The sequence below is a fragment of the Miscanthus floridulus genome, chromosome 3, assembly GCF_019320115.1.
Source record: "Miscanthus floridulus cultivar M001 chromosome 3, ASM1932011v1, whole genome shotgun sequence".
In the NCBI taxonomy this organism is placed as follows: domain Eukaryota; kingdom Viridiplantae; phylum Streptophyta; class Magnoliopsida; order Poales; family Poaceae; genus Miscanthus; species Miscanthus floridulus.
Window position 1 is genome coordinate 97,331,948 of NC_089582.1, and position 20,787 is coordinate 97,352,734.

Consider the following 20,787-nt stretch of genomic DNA (forward strand, 5'->3'; position numbering starts at 1 on the left):
TGTAACAGAAAACAGAGTTAGGGTTTTGGAAATAGATTTGGTTAGCTATCTTGGGAATTAATTGGTGATTACTTATTGATCAAACATTTCAACCAATACCACCATTGCATAGCACAAACCTTGTACCAACAAATGATACTAATGGTTGCCTAAGTTTATTTGTGAAAATCTTTTTTATTAATTCCCCCAAAAGTGAACTTAATGTCGAAATCCCACGCTCAACCAAATTAGGATTAAGTGTTGAATTTCAATTTCAATTTCAAATTTAGGGCTCAAATTTTAATTGCTTGGACTCAAATTCATACCCAACACTTGACACTAGTGTAAAGTACACACTCTACACCTCAAAGTTTATTTGGGCATAATTTTAAGTGTTTAAGTGAAATTCAAAAATACAAGGTGACAAAGTACCTCAAAATGTTTTTTGGTTCTAAACACAATATACCATAAATGCATTACATTCATAATAAAATAACATTGTTTTTAGTTAATGCAAGGCAAGATTAGCTACAAAGGATGCTTTCTATGCATGATGATGATCATGACCAGGTTTTAGTGTTGATTAACACCAGGGGTGTTACAATAGTCCATACAAACCATCCTAAATCCTAAATTTATAAAATTCTAAACCCCACTAGCCATTCTATCTCATCATGCAAGTAGTCCTTCTCAGCATTCACTATTAAAAGCTTTTAATTATCGTCATTAGTATGCCACGTCATACATTATCATTAATTTATAATAGTGTATTCCTTCCACAATTTCCACAGCAATGCGTGGAGAATGCTTCTAGTTTTATATAGGCTTGCACCAAACATTAGTTCTAGACCCTAATTGGAGGAGGGGGAAAATAGAAAAACACAGGCCTTGCAGGTCACCCGTGGGTGAAACATGACGCCCGCACCACACCTGACATGATCGCGGGTCCTGGCCCAAAGACATCTATGGGTCCGATGTTGACCCCACGGGCACCCGCACACCCATAGGTGTGATTGTCATCCCTAGCCTTCACCCTTTATAAATTTTATAGGACAGCTAATATTTCCCAAAAATTACAGAAGAGTCCATTTCATATTATAAAACCAAACAAAATTTACTTGGTTTAGCCTGTTATAGTGTTAGAAACATGTATATTTTCATCCTATTTTTTGCACGTTGGTATTCTTTTCCTTCTTTATTATCACGCGCAAGCTCTAACATGCAATCCTATGTGCCATGGTTCTAGCTCCTTGCTCCAATGCCCATGAGCCAGAGTTGAAGTTGAAAGTGCATCTAAACCCTAAGTGGATTTTGATGAATTGAGTGACAACACGATTATGGGACTAACAATATTCTTGAGATTTACAGATGCTTAATCTCAGGTTGATATTATATATTTGTGTGCAGGTATGCCACCATTTCCACAAAACTCACATTCATTTTGCAGATTGTTACAAACATTCATTTTTACGGGCATGTTTGACACGACCACGGTGCGATATAGAAAAAGGAGTGCGATGTAGATACCGCTAGTGTCAGAAACAATCATCGTAGACAGTAGTTCATTTTCACGATTCCTCTCGGAAACAATCATCTCAGACACAGGGTGTTTGGCGCAATTATCAGATTTTTTGAATACCCGGTTGCATACACGGCCTACATTAGGTTCTCACGGCAGATTCGTAGGGTTCTCGATGCAGAGTCCGCAAGCATTGAACAGGGAAAAGGAAAATGAATGAATGGTTAGGATTAAATAAGATGTGATAAATGGATGGCTAATATAAGCCCGTTTGTTTTGGCTGAAACAATCATGGATTATAAGCCAGAAAAACTACTGACTGGTTTGATATAAGAGAAAAATACTATTATAGTTTACGATACGATCGTATAAGCCAAAACGACACAGGCTCGCCCTAAGCGAAGGCAGCGGCTGGCTCTACCGATCGCAGCCAATTTCGGGATTCAATCTCAGGTCGTCCGCATTAGCTTCACGAATTCTGTATCACTTAATTCCAGGAAATTGCCCGCATGATGTCCGATTAGGAAGTAACGGCCTCGAGTCAGGACACATCGGAGTTTAAAATTACTAGTCCAAATATTTTTCTTCCGATTATGAGATTTCTTATGTCCACTCGTTTACATGATCCTAACATGACAACTTTCATCTACAATTTCCTTTCGTATCAGATCTAAAATTTCCTTTTCGTACAGATATGATTACATACTTTCGTATCAGATATGATTATATGCTTCAGGTTTTATAGTGCTACAATTTCCTTTGGTAGATACGATTATATACTGGGGGTTGAGTTATTTGGTAGAAAAAGTCTTACTAAATCGAAGGGGTTGAGAAACCGAAGTACAACAGGAAAGGTGAAGACGTACAGCAATTCTGATGGGATGTAACCATGATTACTAAATCTCAAATGCCTCAGATTTAAGTTTATTTCACAGCGAAAACGCTACAAAGTATATTTAACACCATCATCGGCAATTTGCTCATATCAGACTACGGAAAACAGAGCCACACAGAAGAAAGAAAGAAAAAAGACAGACAGACAAACAAATTTATCAAATTCAAAAGAAACCAGATTGCAGATCTAAAATTCTGCCTCAGTGGTAGTGACAATTTGTAGATCGTCATGCAACAATCCGATAATACGTGCATTTGTAATGCATCATCGGCAGCCAATTAACACCGGGAAGCAAAAACAAGATCACGGTAGAAATACAGATAAACGAGATTCGGCTCTGGGAAAGCTAAAGCATCAGAGAGATTCCCATTAAAGACTTAGTCTATCATGCCCAGAAAAGGGTTCTGATGTCCCTGTCTTGTTCTCATCACCTGCTCCCAACTAATCCCAATCCAAATCGCCTAGAAAAACGACCTCAAAACAATAACCAAAGTTCCGGAGAAAAATCGGAAGAACAGGCTCAAACAACACGGCACAGCACGGAACGGAGCCGGCGCTACCCGCAGGCCGAATCGAACGGAAGGAGAGCTTCGAATCGAAGGAGATAGTCGCGGCTGCTGTCGGCGGGGACGGTGAGACAAGGCGATTGTCGGGGCCTCTCGCTCCGGCGGCCGTATATATAGGTGTCACCGAACTTCCTAGGGTTTTCGGGTATGCACCGAGTATGTTGTAGTTTGTGGGCTGGGCCTATTGTTCACAAGTTGGAACGGGCCCTAGGCGCTCATTTATTGGGCCCATGGAGATTTTATTATTTTCTCTATTTTTATGAGAAAAATAGCATTCGTGTCGTCATGTTTACTTTTTTTTAACGCAAATGTCGTCATGTTTACTATCTTCTTTATTTTTATATATGAGAAAAATAGCTGAGCTCAGTAATAAGAAATGTCCAAAAACTACTGCAACTCAGCTCGGTTCCTAAACAGGGACGGAGCTCACTAGAGGCAAAACTGGGCTCCAGCCCCTGCTTGCCTTCGCAAAATCACGAAGGATTAGTAGTAGCATGTTGATGAAGACTAAAGTAGGTAAAGCTTAGTAGTATCTGGGAAAGGGCAGCAGAGAGCCAGAGACGTAGAAGTAGGCAATACTTTAGTGTTTAGCATTGAATTAGCCCCCCCCCCCCCCCCCCCCCCCCCCCCCTCAATATTGGGTCATGCTCCGCCACTGCTCCTAAATACACCCACTTCCAAAAATGATAATCATATTAGATTAGATTAGAGGAAAAGTCATACCTTATACCAACATTTAGTGGAATTGAATGAAAGCTTAGAGCATAAAACTATCAATAGATTTGTGTTAAAAGTGACTCTAAGATGATACTCCATCAGTTCCAAATTATAAGTTGCTTTGACTTTTTTTTTGTTCATTGATTTTGCTATGTATCTAGACATATTTATTATATCTAGATGTATAGCAAAATGAATGAACCAAAAAGTCAAAACGACTTATAATTTAGGAGACGGTGAATACTTTATTGCACTTGTGAGTCCCATGTACGAAGTAGCACCGGTTCCATCTATTTTACACAATGCAGCCTTCACTGGGTGATGTTTGGTTTGGGACCCACATATTTTCTAGCTTCACTACCACATTGTGGACGACCTAATAATACGACTACCATTTTTTTAACTGGGTGATGCTTGGTTTGTTATACCTGGACCCACATATTTTATAGCTTCACTACCGTGGACAACCTAATAATACGACTACCATTTTTGAACGGAGGGGGCTCGTTGTGGCTCGCGAGTTCGACAACTACCGGTTGAGGGGAGCCATGTGGCAGGAGATGGACGCTGGAATCAAATCATGAACTCTAATAAGAGAAAATAAATGACCAACGCCCGTTTAGATATGGTTCGTTATCTGCGTTTTTCTAAAACCAATTTGTGTGAAACTCTTGTACAATACAATTTCTATAAAGTTCCTGTGTTTCAAAGACCCAAAAGTTTTTGTTTTGAAGAACACAGGGTTTTTCATGCATTTTTTAAAATAAACCGATTTTTCTCTTGTAGAATTCCTATAAAATCCCTGTTTCGAAAAAAAAAAACTAAAGTTTAAATTTTGAAGAACACAAGGTCAAAGCTAGCTGTGTCTGTGTCATCAATTCGGCAAAAAATGGAAATTACTTCTTGCAAGAACAGTCGGGCAAGGCTCAATCATGAACAAGATAACAATAGAATGATTCAAGTACAAGGAGCTGATATCTTTTTTCGCGAACAGGTCGTAACCTGTCAAGGAGCTGATATCTCAAGCATAACCAAGTTCCGCTGGACTCCCTTTCAAAAAAAAAAAAACCTGGATTGACTCCGCAATGGATTGAAACCGGCGAAGAGTGGATCCCGATAGCCTATTTGAAGAGAACAAATAATTGTCATTGTTCGAATAAATGCTAATGAGCCTACTTCAAAAAAAAATGCTAATGAGCCACCTCCACCCGCTAAGGATTGGCTCACTTCGAGCTTGATTCGTTAAGGCTTGGCTCGTCTCGTCTTAAAGCTCATGATGCAGTAAAATAGATGTAGAAGCTGAAGAGCACAAAGTGTAATGTCAAGTGTGATATGTTAACGCCCGTCACAACCACGAATTTCTATAAACTACATCTGCACCAACTGTATTACGAACAGATAAAAAAAGAGATACAGTACATAGCAGCTGTCCAAAAAAAAATTCACAGAGAACCAGAGAAGGATTTGCTTTTTGCTACTTGAGGCTACAGATCAATTCGTTAATGTTGAGATTCAATTGAACGAGCTAAACGACTCAACCACCAAAACTTTTTGGAGTCTAGTGGCAGCTGGAATGTACTAACCGCACTGCAACATATCAGACGGCGATCCTTGACTTTCATTTGCTGCAGAACCGAGTCTGTAATTTTGAAACTAGCAGTCTATCCTTGGCACATACAATCAGGTGCAGGATAAGTATAGATGGATTGCGTTGCCTTTCTCAGCCGGATTTGCCCGTATCTTCCTTTGTGTCCTGCCTGTACAACCTGCTGAAACTCTGGCCACTCCATGCTCTTGTTCACAAAGATGCGGCCCAGCAATGCCATGTTCGGCCTTATGGTCTTCAAGTTCTCATAGGTTCGGTGAGCCAACTGAGACGAAAAATTGTTCTAGTGAAGACTACACAATAAAGGAATAATCTAACAAATACAGAGGCCATGAGAACTTACCAAAGCATTGTGCATATTTCCAGGAGATGCGGAGATGAAAATATCGCTATGCATGCTGATATAATAGTCAAGAGCTGCTAGAACAGAAGCCTTCCCTTCAACATTAGCAAGTTCGTCTTCAGATGCAAGGCTCCTCTTGTCCTCCATCAATGGAAATAGTTTGCGCAGGCTAGAGATCCTGGCTTCTCCACCATATACCTGAATATGTGAGGCATGTTAAAACTTCCTGATTACCCCTGCAAGAATAAGTTAGAGCACAGAAGAGTCAAACCTTGTGAGAAGCAAGATAGAGTCGAGTTCTGCTGTCAAAGCCAAGGGCTACCAGTAACAGCCCAATCTCTTCTGGGGTCAATGGGCAGCGTCCTGTGTTCCGAAGCTCCTCATCAGTTAGCTGTGAATTTAATACCCTCCCTTGCCATATAACTTGCCTGTACTTAGCAAGAGCTAGCTGTTCAGCTCTGCCACCTCCAAAGTCACAGGCAGAATGTGCAGCCATATCCTGAAAAGTATAGGTAAATTTGCAATGTTCTAGAACGAAATTCTTTATAAGAGCACAAAGATACACAAGCACCATCCAATACTGCAGAAGTTGTCATCTACCTTATCAAAACGGAGATGCAAAACTGCATATTTTTCAGCTTGATTTGTGCCTCCTTCTACAACTTGGTGGATAGATTTACTGGAATGACCCCGGACTGGAGACCTCAAGCGCTGCACAAGTGTCTCTCCGAGTGAGATAATGTGAGGCCGAAAGACCAGAGCTTGGAAGTTAACTTTACAACGCAAGCGTTGAAGATCCGCAGGCAAATCATCAAATGCAAGGCGGTGAGAAAAGGGAGCGATTGCAGCAATCCCATAGCTGGCAGTGACACAGCAGATAGATAAGATTGCTGGTGAAAAATTAACTTCATAGAGTAACCAACTCAGTAAATCAAACAATAGTTAGATATAATGTTAATAGAAATAGAGTTAACTCGGTAGCAGCTGACCTGGGCAAAACATGGACCACTTTCTTAGTAATCGTATTCAATATGTCAAAACATGGACGACTTTCTTAGTAATCGTACTGATATGTCAAGTGTCTATCAATATGAAAATAAGTGCAAAATCTCAACTAAGGCAATCATTAAAGAGAGGGCTAGAAAGATGTCTTGTAATACAAGCGCCTTCAGAAAGTAAAACTACATGCATAACAAATAGAGACATTGTAAATTCCATCTTTCACTAACCTTTGCAGGATAGGACTGACATTCTCCAAATACCAATTTGCTGAGGCGTGGAGAGGTGCAGTTTTTATTCTTGTAGCACGGATGCCTGTGCCATAGTACTCTCTCGTGCTCCAAGAAAATTCTTTTGGAAGCACTTTGATAATGGAAACTTCATCTTTTAGGGAGTTGATAAAGTGATCCACATCAAATATTTCTTCAAATGAGCTGCAGCCAGAAAAAAATCTACCAGTATAAAAAATAGTTTAAGCTCAATAGGAGAACATGAAATATATAGTTTCAAACTCCAGAGGCACCTTGAATCCTTCCAAACAGGGTTTACTTCAAGATGCGGGATCACAAGAGTACCATTAAGAATCTTTGCAACTGCAACGGCATCACATATCTACAGAATAGGAATAAAGAGTTGGCTAATCTAAAGCCTGGATTAAGCAAGCTATCTCATGTCCTAATATCACTATCAGTAATTAGAAGAGCATACCCCCATTCTTTGCTGGTTCAATCCACCATCAAGAAATACTTGAATGTATCCACTTGGTTCCAGAGGTAATGCTAACATTAAAATAAAGGGTGCTTAATTAACTAATTTCTTCAACAGGAAGAGGAACTATGTTTCATCATCATGGAAAAGAAGTAAATTACTGTGAGAAACTGATGGCTTTAAGCATGGTTTCCACCCCTGATATGGCAAGGGTGACCATAGCTCTGTCTTTTGTTTGTCTGTCTGCAACAAAACATATGTTAAAATATCATCAGCCATAACAACGGTAGTTTTCATCTGACATAGATGTACTCACAACTGCCCATCGCAAAGCCTCATTTAAAAGAGAAGGATGCATTGGCTTAGGGGCATTCCACTCCTGCAAAATATCGGAAACAAAACATTGGCACGTGCAAAATTCCAAAATTAAATATAACATTTTACAGAATAATTCACCAGAAACATACTTCTACTGTAATCTCATAAATTGAGCTCACACATTGTGCGCACAATGGTATCAACTGGTGATAAAGCTAAGTACTCCAGTACACACTTTATCCCATATACCACGAAAAGGAAACAAAGATCCTTGAGGACATAGAATGATATATCCTTCAAAAGAGTCCAGCTCTTTAGATAGTAGCTTTGTAGTTCAGTTAATTTCCATGAGGTCTTAGTTTTGCACTTTCTCTGAAATGGCGTGTAACCGATTAAAGACAACCAAAATTTTGGTTAGTTTTGCCACGCCATTTCTCCACAAGTACAACCACATCAATCCCCCTAAAATGACCCAGCAATTGCGCACTACAAACAAAGGGCAAGGGTTTACCAAGGCACCACAAATTAGCAACAGAAACCGCACGAAGCAACTAAGCAAGCTGACGATATGTCACTACCGCCCGCTCAAATCGAATGACGCAACAGCGGGAAGGGGAAAGGGGGGCTCACCGAGAAGAGAGAAGGGAAGGCGTGGCCAAGCGGGGAGAACATCCCGGGGAATAGGGCCGGCAGAAACACCACGACCGCGGCGGCGAAGACCGCCGGGCCCCTGGCTGGAGACGGCGAAGGCGATGCCCTCCGCATCTCCCTGCTTCGGTGGGGAAGACGAGTAGAAAGGTAAAGCCCAAAAGCGTGGACTGAGCTGAGTTTTCTAGGATTTCAGCTTCAGGAAGCTAGTTCGGCCCATTTTGTTCGAGTGTGAGCCCAGCTTCCCTTTATGGAATAATTTTAATTTTAATTTCGTTTTCAAAAATATACTCATGTCACCATTTTAGGCCTTGTTTGTATATAGTCGGATTCACATCAATCCACATATGTTGGGTAGATTGGAGTGGCTCTACAAACTCTGCTTCAGAGGAGTAGAGCAGTCCCAAACAGGCCCTTAGCATTGCTAGGAACCAACCATTTGTTTGAGTACCAGGTGTAAAGACACGTGCTATCAAGTTTATGCATTGGAGTTTTCTTTAATAATAGAGCACCTTGTCATGTGTTAAACCTCTCACCTTACTAAGAAAATATATATTAGAGCCGCCTTAGGATATACCCAACATAAATGATCAATGTGCTATTGCAACCTGTTTGAGTTGGCTATGGTAACATATTGAGTTGTCTATTTTTTTCTCTCGAAAGAACTATTTTTTTCCAGCTTCTATTAATAAGAATAAGATGATGCGTCAATAAACGGTTGAAAGTTCATTGGTCCAGAGGTGAAAACTTTTGCGAACTTATGTAAAATTCTCGTAATCAAGAGTTGAAGAAGCTGTAATAAAATTTTGAATAGCAAATGTTTTCAAAAGGCAGTTTGGAATTTTGAAGTTGAATTCTTAACCAAATCAGTGGAAAGTTTTCCCAAAGAAATTCAGTGTACGGAATTTCAAGTTCCAATTTAACGTTTTTCAAATTGAACTCTGCAGTTCAGTACAAGTACTTTGATTATGTTATTTTTGCTCCAGATTGAAGGAATATAAATTGGTTTAAGATGTTTTCAAACGAGTTAGATTTTTTCTAAGATTTTTCCATGTGATGAAATCCTTGTGTGGATGAGAGGATCATCATTTGTTCAAACAGGTGATAACGATCTAATTAAGGTTCCTTTGAGCACCCTGTGTGCTCTGCTGTCGCAAACATGAACAGGTCTTCTGGGTGTGTTTGATATAGTCCCATCTCAGTTGGTATGGTTGATTTGTTCAGGTTTCGATAGAATATGTATCCATATAGCTTAGAATGCTAGATTTTGAGTATATAGACATGTTATATGTAATATGCATCATTCGGCTTCATTAATTTCGGCCAAGAAAAAACATAGGTAAAGAACGAACGAACAAAGAATTTCTGAACCGAATCATCTGATCCGGCGGTCCTACGAATGCCATCCATCTCAGTGGCTCGTCTCCATGAGCTTGACGAACTCGAGGAAGTCGATCCTGCCATCCCTGTCCCCGTCATACGCATCGATCATGCGCTGGCACCCCGCTTCGGCGACGCCGGCCTGGAACCCGAGCGACGTGAGCACGCTCCGGAGCTCCGCGGCGTCGATGAACCCGTCGCCGTTGCGGTCGAAGACCGCGAACGCCTCCCGGGCCTCCTCCACGGTCGCCTCTTCCTCCTCGAACAGCGCGGCCGCCTCCTCGAACCCGACGGACACCGCGCCGTCGCCGCCCGCGCCCATCAGCCCGAGCACCACGTCCATGTCGACGGCGGCGGCGGCGGGCTTAGCCGGGGACGACGGCGATGGTGGTGCGGTGGCGCTAGGGCCCGGGGCCGGGGCCGCGGCGAGGGCGGCATCGCGGCGGCGGCCTGAGGAGGCGGTGGTGAGCCAGAGGAGGATGGCGTTGATGGAGAGCGTCAGCACCGCCTGCGCCACGGACACGTTGTGGTAGGACGTGGTCGGCGCGGAGGAAGAGGCCATCTCCATTGCAGTTGGAAGAATCTTGTAGTCGAGTCGTGCAGCACGGTGCCTTTGGCGAGCTCCTCCTTGCTTTGCTTTGCCTCTGTTGGGTTCGGCGTTTGATGGTTTGGTGATCCGTGGGCGCGGCGGATATATAGCGCTGCAGGAAGACTTGGTGGAGGAGGCGAGGGGCGCGACCGCGACCGCGACCGCGCGGAAGGCGAGAGGAACCGAGACAGGCGGCCTTGTCGTGCGCGGACGGAGGAACCGCCACGGAAACGCGAAAGAGACCGGGCGAGAGCAAGACGGTTCGCGACGCGCGGGCAGCTTCGCGGAAGGAGGGCCTCTGCCCGTGGGTGGAGTAGAAGTGCGCGGAGCCGTGGGGTAGCGGGTGGAACGGTCGTGTGGGGTGGCAGCCCAGGCGGCGTCTTCCGCGCGGGTTCGCGGCGTGGAAAATGGGATGGGACGCCGACGTCGCGGGCGGAGACTTGACCCAGGCGCGTCCGTCTCCACGCTCCACCGGTCTTGGAGTTGGAATGGAACGGAGAAATTCCACGCAGATGCAGCGATTCTCCGCCCCCTTCGCTTTCGACTTTTCTTTCTGGTGCTTCCCCGTTCGCTTTCCCGTGGTTTTCGCCGTCCCTCTGCGTTGCGTTTTGGCACTTTGTTGGAGTTCTTTGGATTTGGTACGGCGGCTGGACGGACGTGGGTGGAGTGAAGGACGGTTGATGGTCGAATGGATTGACCGTCCTTTTGCCGTCGGGTGCACGGAATGGACATGTAAATTACGTGGCAAAATCAGGTCACCAAGAGTATGTTTGGAACGGCAGAATATATACAAAACAGAGGAAAGAAAAAAAAAAACATAGAAATATGATAGAAATGTAGTGAGAAAACAGAGGAATGAAAAAACATAGAAACAATATAGATAGATGCGTTTGGAACGTAGGAATTTATAACACAGGATTCCTAAAACGTGACGTGTGATTAAAAGATATTTATTTTATTGTTACAAATATTTACCATTACAACATCAAATTTTAATTAGCAAATAAATATATGTGATTACTAGGGCATGAGGTAGGACTAAAACAAAATAGTGACTTGTGGCAGATTAATTTGCAAACAAACAATTCTAAAGAACAATTACGTGATTACAAATCAAAGAGATTATCATTTTAATTGTTTCTAACATGTATGACGTGTCCTTGGTCAATCTTATCCTCTCGTTTATTGTTCCCATCTCTGTTCACCGCAACGCAACAACTATGCTCTTTCTCTCTCCACAAGCTAGCAACCGAGGTTTGCCTCGGGCTTCCATGCGTGGCCGGAAACCGCAGCTCCAACTGGATGTTTTATTTCCTTTGTTTCGTGAGCGACACAATCCTTTCCTATGGAATCAGCGGCGTGTGTTCCTATGTTCCAAATAGCAAATGACGTCATCAAACTATAGGAATCAACTTCCTCCAAAATTCCTAAGAAAAGCCTCCGTTACAAATAGGGCCTAAAACGCCCAACCTCTCCTGGAGGCCTATGGTAGTATGGTGGAACATAGGACTTTGCAACCTGTGTATATCCATAGAGAACCTAGGGTACAAAGGGGATTGCTACTATGTCTGATTTTCTTGAAACGATCAGGCGACGTTGCTAGCCATCTATCATGCTTCTCTTGTTCCCTACGTCAACTTAACAGCAAAACGCAGCACACAGTACATGAATACACATCGCCTGAGATCTCAGGCGACTGAATTCTAGCATTTGTGGGGTATAAAACTATGTTTGCGTTAGAGATAGCAATACTTGAAAAAACTAGTGCATATCCATATAGATCATGTATAGATTTTTATAAATGGTATTACACCTTAGTTTCTAAGTGACCTAATTCGTTCATCCTTAGATGTTACGGTCCCTTCACACTATGTACACTCGATTGTAGAAAGCCTATAGTTTGTAACTAAACACAGACCCGTACAAAAGAAAATAATCATAATAATTTTCTTGACCTCTACTTTAGACGAAGATGAGGTATTTTCATAGTTTGCTACTGCTTCCTCTGATCGGAGGTACAAGTCCATTTAAATTTGTTCTAAGTTAAAGTATTTTACAAAATTTATACGAATGTTTGAAGTTTTTTATAGGGATTAACAATGTTCAATTTTCATACTAGATCATTGTGAAAAACACTTTCATAACATGCAATTCTTTCTATATAAGGTAATATATTTATTATATACATTGTTAATCAAAGTGCTGTACCTTGTATGACTCCACATAGGTATCTGTAGCTGCATAATTATCTTTTGCTTGAGGGAAGCATTATTAATTTATAGTTTCTCAAAAGGGATGAAGAAAAGGAATCGTTCTCGCTTTTCGAAGACGAGGAGAAAAAGGAATGGTTCTTGCCTTCTTGGCCATTGCTTGCAACCCAAGAGAAAATGAAAAGGGAAAATCAGGAAACAAGGTGTCGACGATGTCTTCGCTTGCAATTTCGCGTTTGGGAACTCTGACGCAAGAAGTTTCTAGTGCATAATAAGCAGCTTCTTGTTGCACAGGTACGTAGAGTTTTATTTTGCCTTGGGACGAAAATTCCATCGTCACAGTACAAATGCGTACTTTGCAGTTTGGCTGAAGACCAATATACATTCCAACTACTAGGAAAGGATGGAAGAGTAAGGAAAGGATGGAAGAGTAACCCGGAAGGGTTTGTGACTTGTCACTCTTTCTGTGGCCCTGTTTGTTCGACCTTTGGGTCATTTTTGGACTTTCTAAAAGTCAAACAGCTCCATAAAACCAAAAAATCTAAAAGATCACTGCAGTGAGTTTCTGACCTTTAGCTTTGGGAGCTTTTTGGCTTTTGCAAAATCCAAAAGTTAAGGCCCAAAAGCTTCTAAGAAACCTAAATAAACAGGGCCTATATATGATGAAAAGAAAACACATTGCTCTGAAAGAATGCAACCGGCCGGGTTTATAACTGAACACAGTAGTTTCATTGCACACAGCCTCATCCTCACTTTTTATTGGGCAAGAATGCAATGCAAGACCGGATCAGCATTCTAAGGTAGACCTTCATGACATGTTAGCCGCTCTGACTGTTATTACTCTGATAAAATAGTCGTAGCTACTGAGTACGGACTAGTCGTCGCAAAGATTAAATAGACCATCATGACATGTTGGCCCAGGAGCTGTTCGTTTGGCTGTGGCTTGTCGTAAATGATCGTAAATTTTCAGTCAAAATAGTATTTTTCTCTCACATAAACCAACCAATAGTACTTCTTCATAAACTAGCAACGATACGAACCAGCTAACCGAGCAGGCTATGTATCAACTGCCGCAGCCGTGTTCGGCTGGTCATGGTCGTTGCCCTGCTTGGTCAGTGTAATGTATTTTAATATATATTTTAATGCTTGTTTAAGACAAAGAAACTTACCAAAACCAAGCAGAAATATTTCATAGTAGTGTATTTGTGTAGTTAAGATGTTGACTATCAACCTGACCAAAATGTTCTCTAATCTGACCTGAATAGTGGAGCAGTTTGGCAGAAGGGCCCACCGCCCACGTATTTGCATGAAGCGGTGGAGCTCAATCATCAGATTTCTTTTGGGAGTCTGGTAAGTGAAAATGGTACGGATATTTTTTGGGGTTTAAATCCGTCTATATTCGAGTCTGGATATTCAACATCTGATACCGTATCCGTATCCGAATAATCAAATCGCATATTTATAAAGTCAATATCCAATCGTATCATATCCGACATGGTTAACACTATCCGTATTCGAATCCGAATCCGGACAGAAATAATGAAAACAAATGTAATATCAATAATATTTGTTCGTGTCTAATCCGTTTTCATCCCTACCGAAAACTGATGGGATATAGATGGATATCACCATTCAAGCAAGTTCGTTAAAATCACGCCCAATCAGAGGCCTGTTTGGCTGGTATTAAAGCCGGCTGAAGCTGGTTTGTTGTGAGAAAAAAATACTGTAGATTCTAGCTGATAAGCCGGCTAATAAGTTCAAACGAACATGCCCACAACAGTAGAATCGTAAAACCATCCTACTAAAATTGTAAAGTGATAATTCTGGTTAATAGAACCGTAAAATCGGCACAATCAACTAATAAGATGCAGTGAGTCATAAAATTGAACGATGGAATCACGAGTTTAACAGTAATGTAATGCAATCAAATACCCCATACTATTTCTCTCTTGTAGGAGTATATATAAGTTGGATACGGATATGTCAAATTAAATACATAAACCAAGTGGATACTCTTGGACACATATGCGGATCAATATGCATGAATTGAGTATTGTTTAGTTGGTTAATTTTCTTGTGGTGGAATTTATCTATTAGGTTTAAGTCCTTGACAACATACACGTTTTTTAATTTATTCAAGGGTTTAGCGGTTGCTCTCTCTCGGTTCATTCAACGCAGTGCCTCGACGCATCCGCTTCCTCCGCTTCCTCTCCCCCAGCTCCCGTGAAAAGAAAAACGCCTCGCCGCCTCCGCCTCCGCCTCCATCTCCCCATCGGCCGCCGCGCCCCCGGATGCCGCTCCCAGTTGCCTCGCTGTTGGCTTCCTTCCTCAGATCCACCTCACCTCCTCCCGTTCCCCAGTTGGGTGCCTGGTGGGCTTCTCGGAAGAAGGACGGAGCGGCTGAGCAAGGCAGAGGTGATGGCCGGTGGCGGCGGCACCTTGCCGGGATTCTTGGGGAGGAAGAACCGGTACGCACGCGTGGACAGCGTGCTCCCGCAGGAGGCGTAGGACGGCGGTGGCGTCTATGTTCGCGGCAGAGGCAGCAGCTGCCGGAGATACGTCTTTGCCTGCTCCGTCTTCGCGTCCCTCAACCATGTCCTGCTCGGCTACGGTGAGCAGATCTCCACTGAAAGTCTGGAATGGCGTTTCGTTCTTGATGCAGATTTGGTCTTACTCATTCAGCTACAAATGACTGTAGTTTTTGCTTTCTTCGGTGGTTTATTTAAGCAAGTAAATAAAATATATAATGGTCTAATCTTAGATAAAAAAAACTATGTTATCTTGCATAAAAAAGTCATTTAAAATATTTTTCGTAATCAATCTGTTGATGCCAATCTTGACCGTACTGAAACTGCTCTGCAAATACTCTGGCAGAAATGTTTTCAAGTCTAGCATATGTAATGGGATGATGTCAAATTGTTCTGCAAACAGTTGGTGTCTCATTTACTAGGATGCTCTTCCTCATACTGATGGAACTGCAGAAATAAATTGCAGAATGTATAGTTTTGTGTCTTTGACATATTTTCACTGACATTGTTCTGTTCATGTCATCATGTGTCGGTGTGTCCAGATGTGGGTGTGATGAGCGGCTGCATCATCTTCATCCAAAAGGACCTTCATATCACGGAGGTGCAGCAAGAAGTGCCCTCCCCTCTATTAGATTTCAGGCCTCGCAACATTTGCAGATTTGGACATCTTTTAACTTTTATCATCAGATATTTCAATTGCAGCTTCACAGAGCTGCTCTTTCTATAATTTACATGCATGTACCTTCTATAGCATGGAGTAAGTTATGTAGACAAGGTTTCTCTATCATTCTTATATGTCTCTCCAAATGGAATTTGTTTGATGCTTCACAGGTGCTACCTTATGGTGCCATCATGGCAAGATTTACCACGACTTGCAGCTTTAAAGATGGTATGTTGTTAGCCTGCAAATTTTTTTTCATTTCCTCTTTCATGCATTTTGTTTGATTGACAGAGAATTGAATTATCATATGAATTGCCTGCCTGCAACACCTTCATAATAAAAGGTCAGGTCTTCGTCTCTGTAGGTGCACTCTTTGATTAGGTGTCTCCTCTATTCAAATAATATATATGTGAATTTTTAATTTTGAGTAAATATTACGGTCAACTTTCGTGGCTGTTGTATGGTGTTTAGGCTAACTATTGGTAACCTGAAACTCAAACCATTACAATGGCATCTTCGAGAAAAAACTACTGTCGTGGCTCAAAAGGTCACACCATACAGGAAAGGCTATGTGTATATTTATTTAAGTGTAATCTTATTTGAGACAACAGTGAGCATTTACCAATTCTCAATTAGTCCACTCTACGTACATAGTAGTGTACTTTAAAAGAATAAGGTCAAACAGTTAGCATGGTTCTAATTTATTTATTTCAGCCTAATGTTCTTACTATGAATCTTAACCTAACTATGGATATGTTTTAGTTTAACGAAATAAAATAGCACACACGTACACATGATATGCTTTGAATTACCTCACCAACTTAGGTGCATTGTTATCATAACCTATATGTCCAATCATTAAAGTGGTCTTCATAGTTTCATCAGTGGAATCAAAGGCACACCATTGTAATTGTTGCTACTGACATCCTAGGTGGCCTTAAAGAGTTGGCAATTTCCATTTTGCCCTCTAATTTTGGTTCATCGCCATGTTCTCTTACTAATAGCTGCCTAATTGCCCATGTAAATGGGACCATAGTTTTACATAATGTTTCTTAGAATAATCTTATAGTGATTCTATAAATGATAGGATGATATATTTGCATTACTTACACATTTTTAGGTTAGGTTGATTTAAATGATTGATGAACTACGACTACACACAGATAATGTGACATTATTGAGTTAACCTTGCATGACACCGTGATTAATCTTTCCCATCAATAGGATCTGGGGATGCAATGAGCGGCCTAAAATCAGGCTCCAAATTGTATTTGTTGCATATATATTATTTAGGGTCCTAATACATCCAGATGTTTTTCTTAGCAAAAGTTGCTCATCATTGCTATTTTATATGCAACACATTACTATGCCTTGCTTCGAGCAACCAACTAATTTGTATTACTAATGCAGGATGCAACAAGTGTTATGTTACTGCATAATCACATAAATGGAAGATCAGGAGATGGGTTGTTAGGTTCTCTGGTCTACCAAAAATTCTCAGAGTGGACCTTATCCTTCTTCATGAGGAGGTAACTATTCTTTCCCGGTCCTCTTTGGTTCAATGTAATTTCTGCTGTCTACATTATTTTTATTACAGGAAAACTCCATGCAAGATCATAGTTTAAAAAGAACTGGCTAATTATAAAAGTTGTTGACCTAATCCCACATCCAAACTTGGCCCCAAATAACCTTATGGCCCTGCTAAATTGCAAGGACAAGCGCTTGTGATAGGTATCTACAATACTTACCTGAATTGATTTCGATCTAGGTTTCAGCTTAACAATAATCATCTAGTTCCTGAATGTCCATTTATCTATTGCAGGGGCAAACGAGGACTGATGCTGCCAAGTTAAGTTTCATAAAGCCGTTGTCATTGATTATTGCTGCCAAGTTAGGATTCATAGGCGTATCATCATCAAGTTTTAGCATTTTCCCTCCGTTTGTCTCATGTAATACTCAGCCTTGCAGAGTTGTAGGCATTATCTGTGCCAAACAATGTGATACCATATGTGGTAAATGTACACTAATGTGACAGTTACTATCACAAAATAGCATTACATGTTCAACAGAGATTCAACCAATAGAAGTCACATAAATATCATGTTTTTACTCAGCTACTTATGGTGATTCTGATACTTGCAGCCTCTATATGGTTGTTTTCGATGAGCTTATGCCATCTTCGGTTTTTGTGATTATTTTTAACCTATGTCGGTAGAGGCAGCAGCTCGGTAACATTGGAAGCCATTTGGTTGATCTGATAGAGAACAAATTGTATACTATAATGATCAGTGCAAACGAATTAACTAAAACATCGGCTCCTACAGACTAACACTCAGTACGGGCTCGGCGAAGCGCGCCTGTCGTCCAAGTCAATTGTATGGTGGCAATGTACCCAAGCCATGTTTGCCCTTGCTAGGGGCAGAGGGACAGGGCCAACCAGGGGGCGCGCAGGGCCTGGCCCACCTAAGATTATATGATGTTTAATTATATGGACCCTAAATCACTAGAGGAAATCTATTTATCCAATGGTTGACTAGTTTCTAAGATTAGTCATACTCTTCTGGTATCTACTTTGACCACGGAGATGGGCTTTACACTAATGAAACTTGTCAGACACATACCAGAAGTAAGATCAAAGATGGATTTTTGTGAAATTACATGATATTTATATTGAAAAGGATCATGTAACCAATATTCGTTCCAATTATATTATTAATCTTATGATCTAGTTGATACTCATCGAGTTAAATTTAAGTTAGTACTTAGTAGAGATGTAGCTAAAATACCTTTCTTTTATATTACCAAACATAGGTTGCATCATTTTATTATATGTTGCTATGAATAAATCAATATATATACACTTAATTTTATATTTATTTTATTGTTCCATGAAATTTGTTGGCACTCTTACTCCTGGGCAAGTCCCCCACACCCTCTATATCTGAACCCTGGTCCCTATTCGGCTCAGTTTTTTGAAGATGTAGAGGTAGGGTATGTTCTTGTGTTCTTAGGAGAGAGAGTACTCTGTACTTTACAAAAAAATATTTATATTACTATGCGTTGAATATTAATGAGCCAGGGATAACATTGTTCAAAAAAAATTCAAATATATACTAACTAAAAGCATCAAAGGTAGGAATTAGCCGATTAGTCAGAACCTTTTAGTCGTTATGTAATGTAATTTTTTATCTCAGGGTTTATTCTGAATTTAATAAAAGATAAGAACTCTAATTCACCTATCCTCCTGGGCCTAAACAGTACGTGGGCCTAAATCTCCGATACATTGACAAAGACTCGGATATGTGAGTCCTATGTGACGATTGGTACCTGAATCTCAGTAGCTGGAGCACACGCAATGCTCATCTCGAATATAGCCCAGCGTGAGACGGCCTGCAGTCACGGGCCTTGAAACAATGAGCCTACCATGATGTGCCAGCCTACTAAGCTGCTGCTTCCTGAGATATATATTTTCTGAATGATAATGATTAGACCCGGGCACGTCCCTCTAGCGTCGCTCGCTTACACCGCACAGGCACAGCTCGCGCCGCTCGCCCGCATCGAAAAAAAAAACTAAAAAAAGAAAAGAAACCACCGACACACATTGCTCTATACCCGCGGCCGCCGCTCCCACCCCTGTTGGTCGACGCCGCTGGCTCCGCACCGTCTGTGTCTCTGCCCCAGCCTCCCCTTCTTCCCTCTCTCCCTCTCCCGACATGGCCCAAAGCGCGGCCACCTCCGCGCGCTGCGCATGGCCAGCCCGACGGTGCTCCAGCCGTGCGGCGCAGCCCCCTGGCGGGGTGGCCGCTCACCTGTATCGCATGCCATGCGCCTCCGTCCCACTCTGCCTCACTGCTCCTTCCACCAGATCCACTACGCGTGCGAGAGATCCAATGGTGGTGGGGACTGCGGTGCCGACTATAGGGGTTGCAGGAGCTGCGTGTCGATCCCACGATACCAGCGGCCATGAAAGGGACCTCAGCGGTCTCGTAGTAGGCGGAGTCCATCTGGTCAAGGGTGGTGACTGCGTGGCTGCCTCCGGTGAACTCCACACGCCGGCGAGCATCCATTTCGCAAGCAGCAAGGAGATGTTACGATGTGCTGAAAGTGCATGTTGCAAGCGTATGTTTCAAGTGTTTCAGATGTTTCAGAGGTATGTTGCAATTGTTTCAGATGAATGTTACAAAAGTAGATCAGAATGTTGCATATGTTGCAATGGTTGTACACGTATGTTGCAAATGTCTGTTCCCAATGTTTCATCTGTGTTTTTAGACGTATTATTGTAAGTGTGTTTATCTGGATGTTGCTGACACTTATGCTGCAAGTGTTTTATCTACATGTTGCGTATGTTTGCAATGATTTTTAAGTGTTTTTCATGTGTTTTTGCAAGTATTTAATAAGTATGTTTCAAGTGTTTCATTTGTCTTCAAATGTATGTTGCATCTAGATATTTCAAAAATAAATTAGGTGTTGCACATGTTGCAATGCGCGTGAGAAGTGAAAGGGGCGCGAGCGGTCCCACGTGCGGTCTGGCGGCACGGGCGGCGTCTGATGGCATGGCCCCCGCATGGGCACGTGAAACCCAAGCGCAGGTGAGGGTGTGCTGTTTTTTTGTGCGAGCGCGGACGTGGATTGCTGATGCGAGCATGGAAAACACTGCAGCGCGTACTTCCGAACGCTGCCCTCGGGCCGAATGTTCGGGCGCCAGTTGTCCCGTTTTTCTTACAGGCCAAACGGTCCCCCGAGCTGGTGAGCAGGCTGTGTCCGAGATAACCACCGCCGACTTGTGTAAGGAAAACACAGCACATGAGAGGAACTCCGAGTTGAGACGCGATCAAGTTACATCCATACAGGCTTGAGTAAAATCAACGAGTCAGAGAGTCAGCAAATGAATCTGTGCCCTGTGCTATAACATGGACCGAGGAAAGAGCCACCCTCTAGGCAATCGAAACGCTCCGAGAATGAAGGGATTCCAAGCATGGACTCGTAGGAGAAAGACAACACATGAGCAGCTAGCCATGGATATAATGGACCAATGACCGAGCCGAACTAACCGAGACAACCAAAGTGACCAAGACCGAGGTTTTCGGTCAATAGTTCAGTCTGAGTCCAAACCACCCGAAC

The 20,787-nt window shown here is 42.1% G+C and overlaps 2 protein-coding genes, 1 long non-coding RNA gene and 3 other non-coding genes across 6 annotated transcripts; 1 reads left to right on the top strand and 5 right to left on the bottom strand.

The window, feature by feature from the left end:
* Positions 1-2,402: 2,402 nt before the first annotated feature.
* On the bottom strand, positions 2,403-2,476 carry LOC136547782 (small nucleolar RNA Z267). The gene has a single exon (XR_010781738.1). It is a non-coding gene; the product is annotated as a small nucleolar RNA Z267 (small nucleolar RNA).
* Positions 2,477-2,588: 112 nt separating this feature from the next.
* LOC136547796 (small nucleolar RNA snoR122) lies at positions 2,589-2,666 on the bottom strand. The gene has a single exon (XR_010781749.1). It is a non-coding gene; the product is annotated as a small nucleolar RNA snoR122 (small nucleolar RNA).
* Positions 2,667-2,741: 75 nt separating this feature from the next.
* On the bottom strand, positions 2,742-2,831 carry LOC136547783 (small nucleolar RNA R44/J54/Z268 family). The gene has a single exon (XR_010781739.1). It is a non-coding gene; the product is annotated as a small nucleolar RNA R44/J54/Z268 family (small nucleolar RNA).
* A 1,734-nt stretch (positions 2,832-4,565) lies between these two features.
* LOC136541942 (O-fucosyltransferase 31-like) lies at positions 4,566-8,750 on the bottom strand. Its single transcript, XM_066534131.1, has 10 exons — positions 8,281-8,750; positions 7,649-7,711; positions 7,494-7,575; positions 7,333-7,403; positions 7,148-7,236; positions 6,855-7,058; positions 6,226-6,484; positions 5,897-6,124; positions 5,626-5,823; positions 4,566-5,547 (listed from the first exon to the last, which is right to left on the bottom strand). The coding sequence occupies exons 1-10, from the start codon at positions 8,413-8,415 to the stop codon at positions 5,338-5,340; spliced, it is 1,539 nt and encodes a 512-aa protein (XP_066390228.1). The 5' UTR covers positions 8,416-8,750; the 3' UTR covers positions 4,566-5,337.
* An 832-nt stretch (positions 8,751-9,582) lies between these two features.
* LOC136541943 (calmodulin-like protein 2) lies at positions 9,583-10,359 on the bottom strand. The gene has a single exon (XM_066534132.1). The coding sequence runs from the start codon at positions 10,244-10,246 to the stop codon at positions 9,710-9,712; it is 537 nt and encodes a 178-aa protein (XP_066390229.1). The 5' UTR covers positions 10,247-10,359; the 3' UTR covers positions 9,583-9,709.
* Positions 10,360-14,669: 4,310 nt separating this feature from the next.
* LOC136546215 (uncharacterized) lies at positions 14,670-17,733 on the top strand. Its single transcript, XR_010781304.1, has 4 exons — positions 14,670-15,088; positions 15,548-16,009; positions 17,077-17,195; positions 17,489-17,733. It is a non-coding gene; the product is annotated as an uncharacterized lncRNA (long non-coding RNA).
* The last annotated feature ends 3,054 nt before the right edge of the window (positions 17,734-20,787 follow it).

Bases quoted from the DNA above. Each gene is read 5' to 3' on its own strand.
- LOC136541942 (XM_066534131.1), bottom strand. From the start codon at position 8,415: ATGCGGAGGGCATCGCCTTCGCCGTCTCCAGCCAGGGGCCCGGCGGTC. The intron at 7,712-8,280 runs GTGAGCCCCCCT...GATATTTTGCAG, and splicing joins CCTTCCCTTCTCTCTTCTCG to GAGTGGAATGCCCCTAAGCC. The intron at 5,824-5,896 runs GTTTGACTCTTC...TCACATATTCAG, and splicing joins TCTATCTTGCTTCTCACAAG to GTATATGGTGGAGAAGCCAG.
- LOC136541943 (XM_066534132.1), bottom strand. From the start codon at position 10,246: ATGGAGATGGCCTCTTCCTCCGCGCCGACCACGTCCTACCACAACGTG.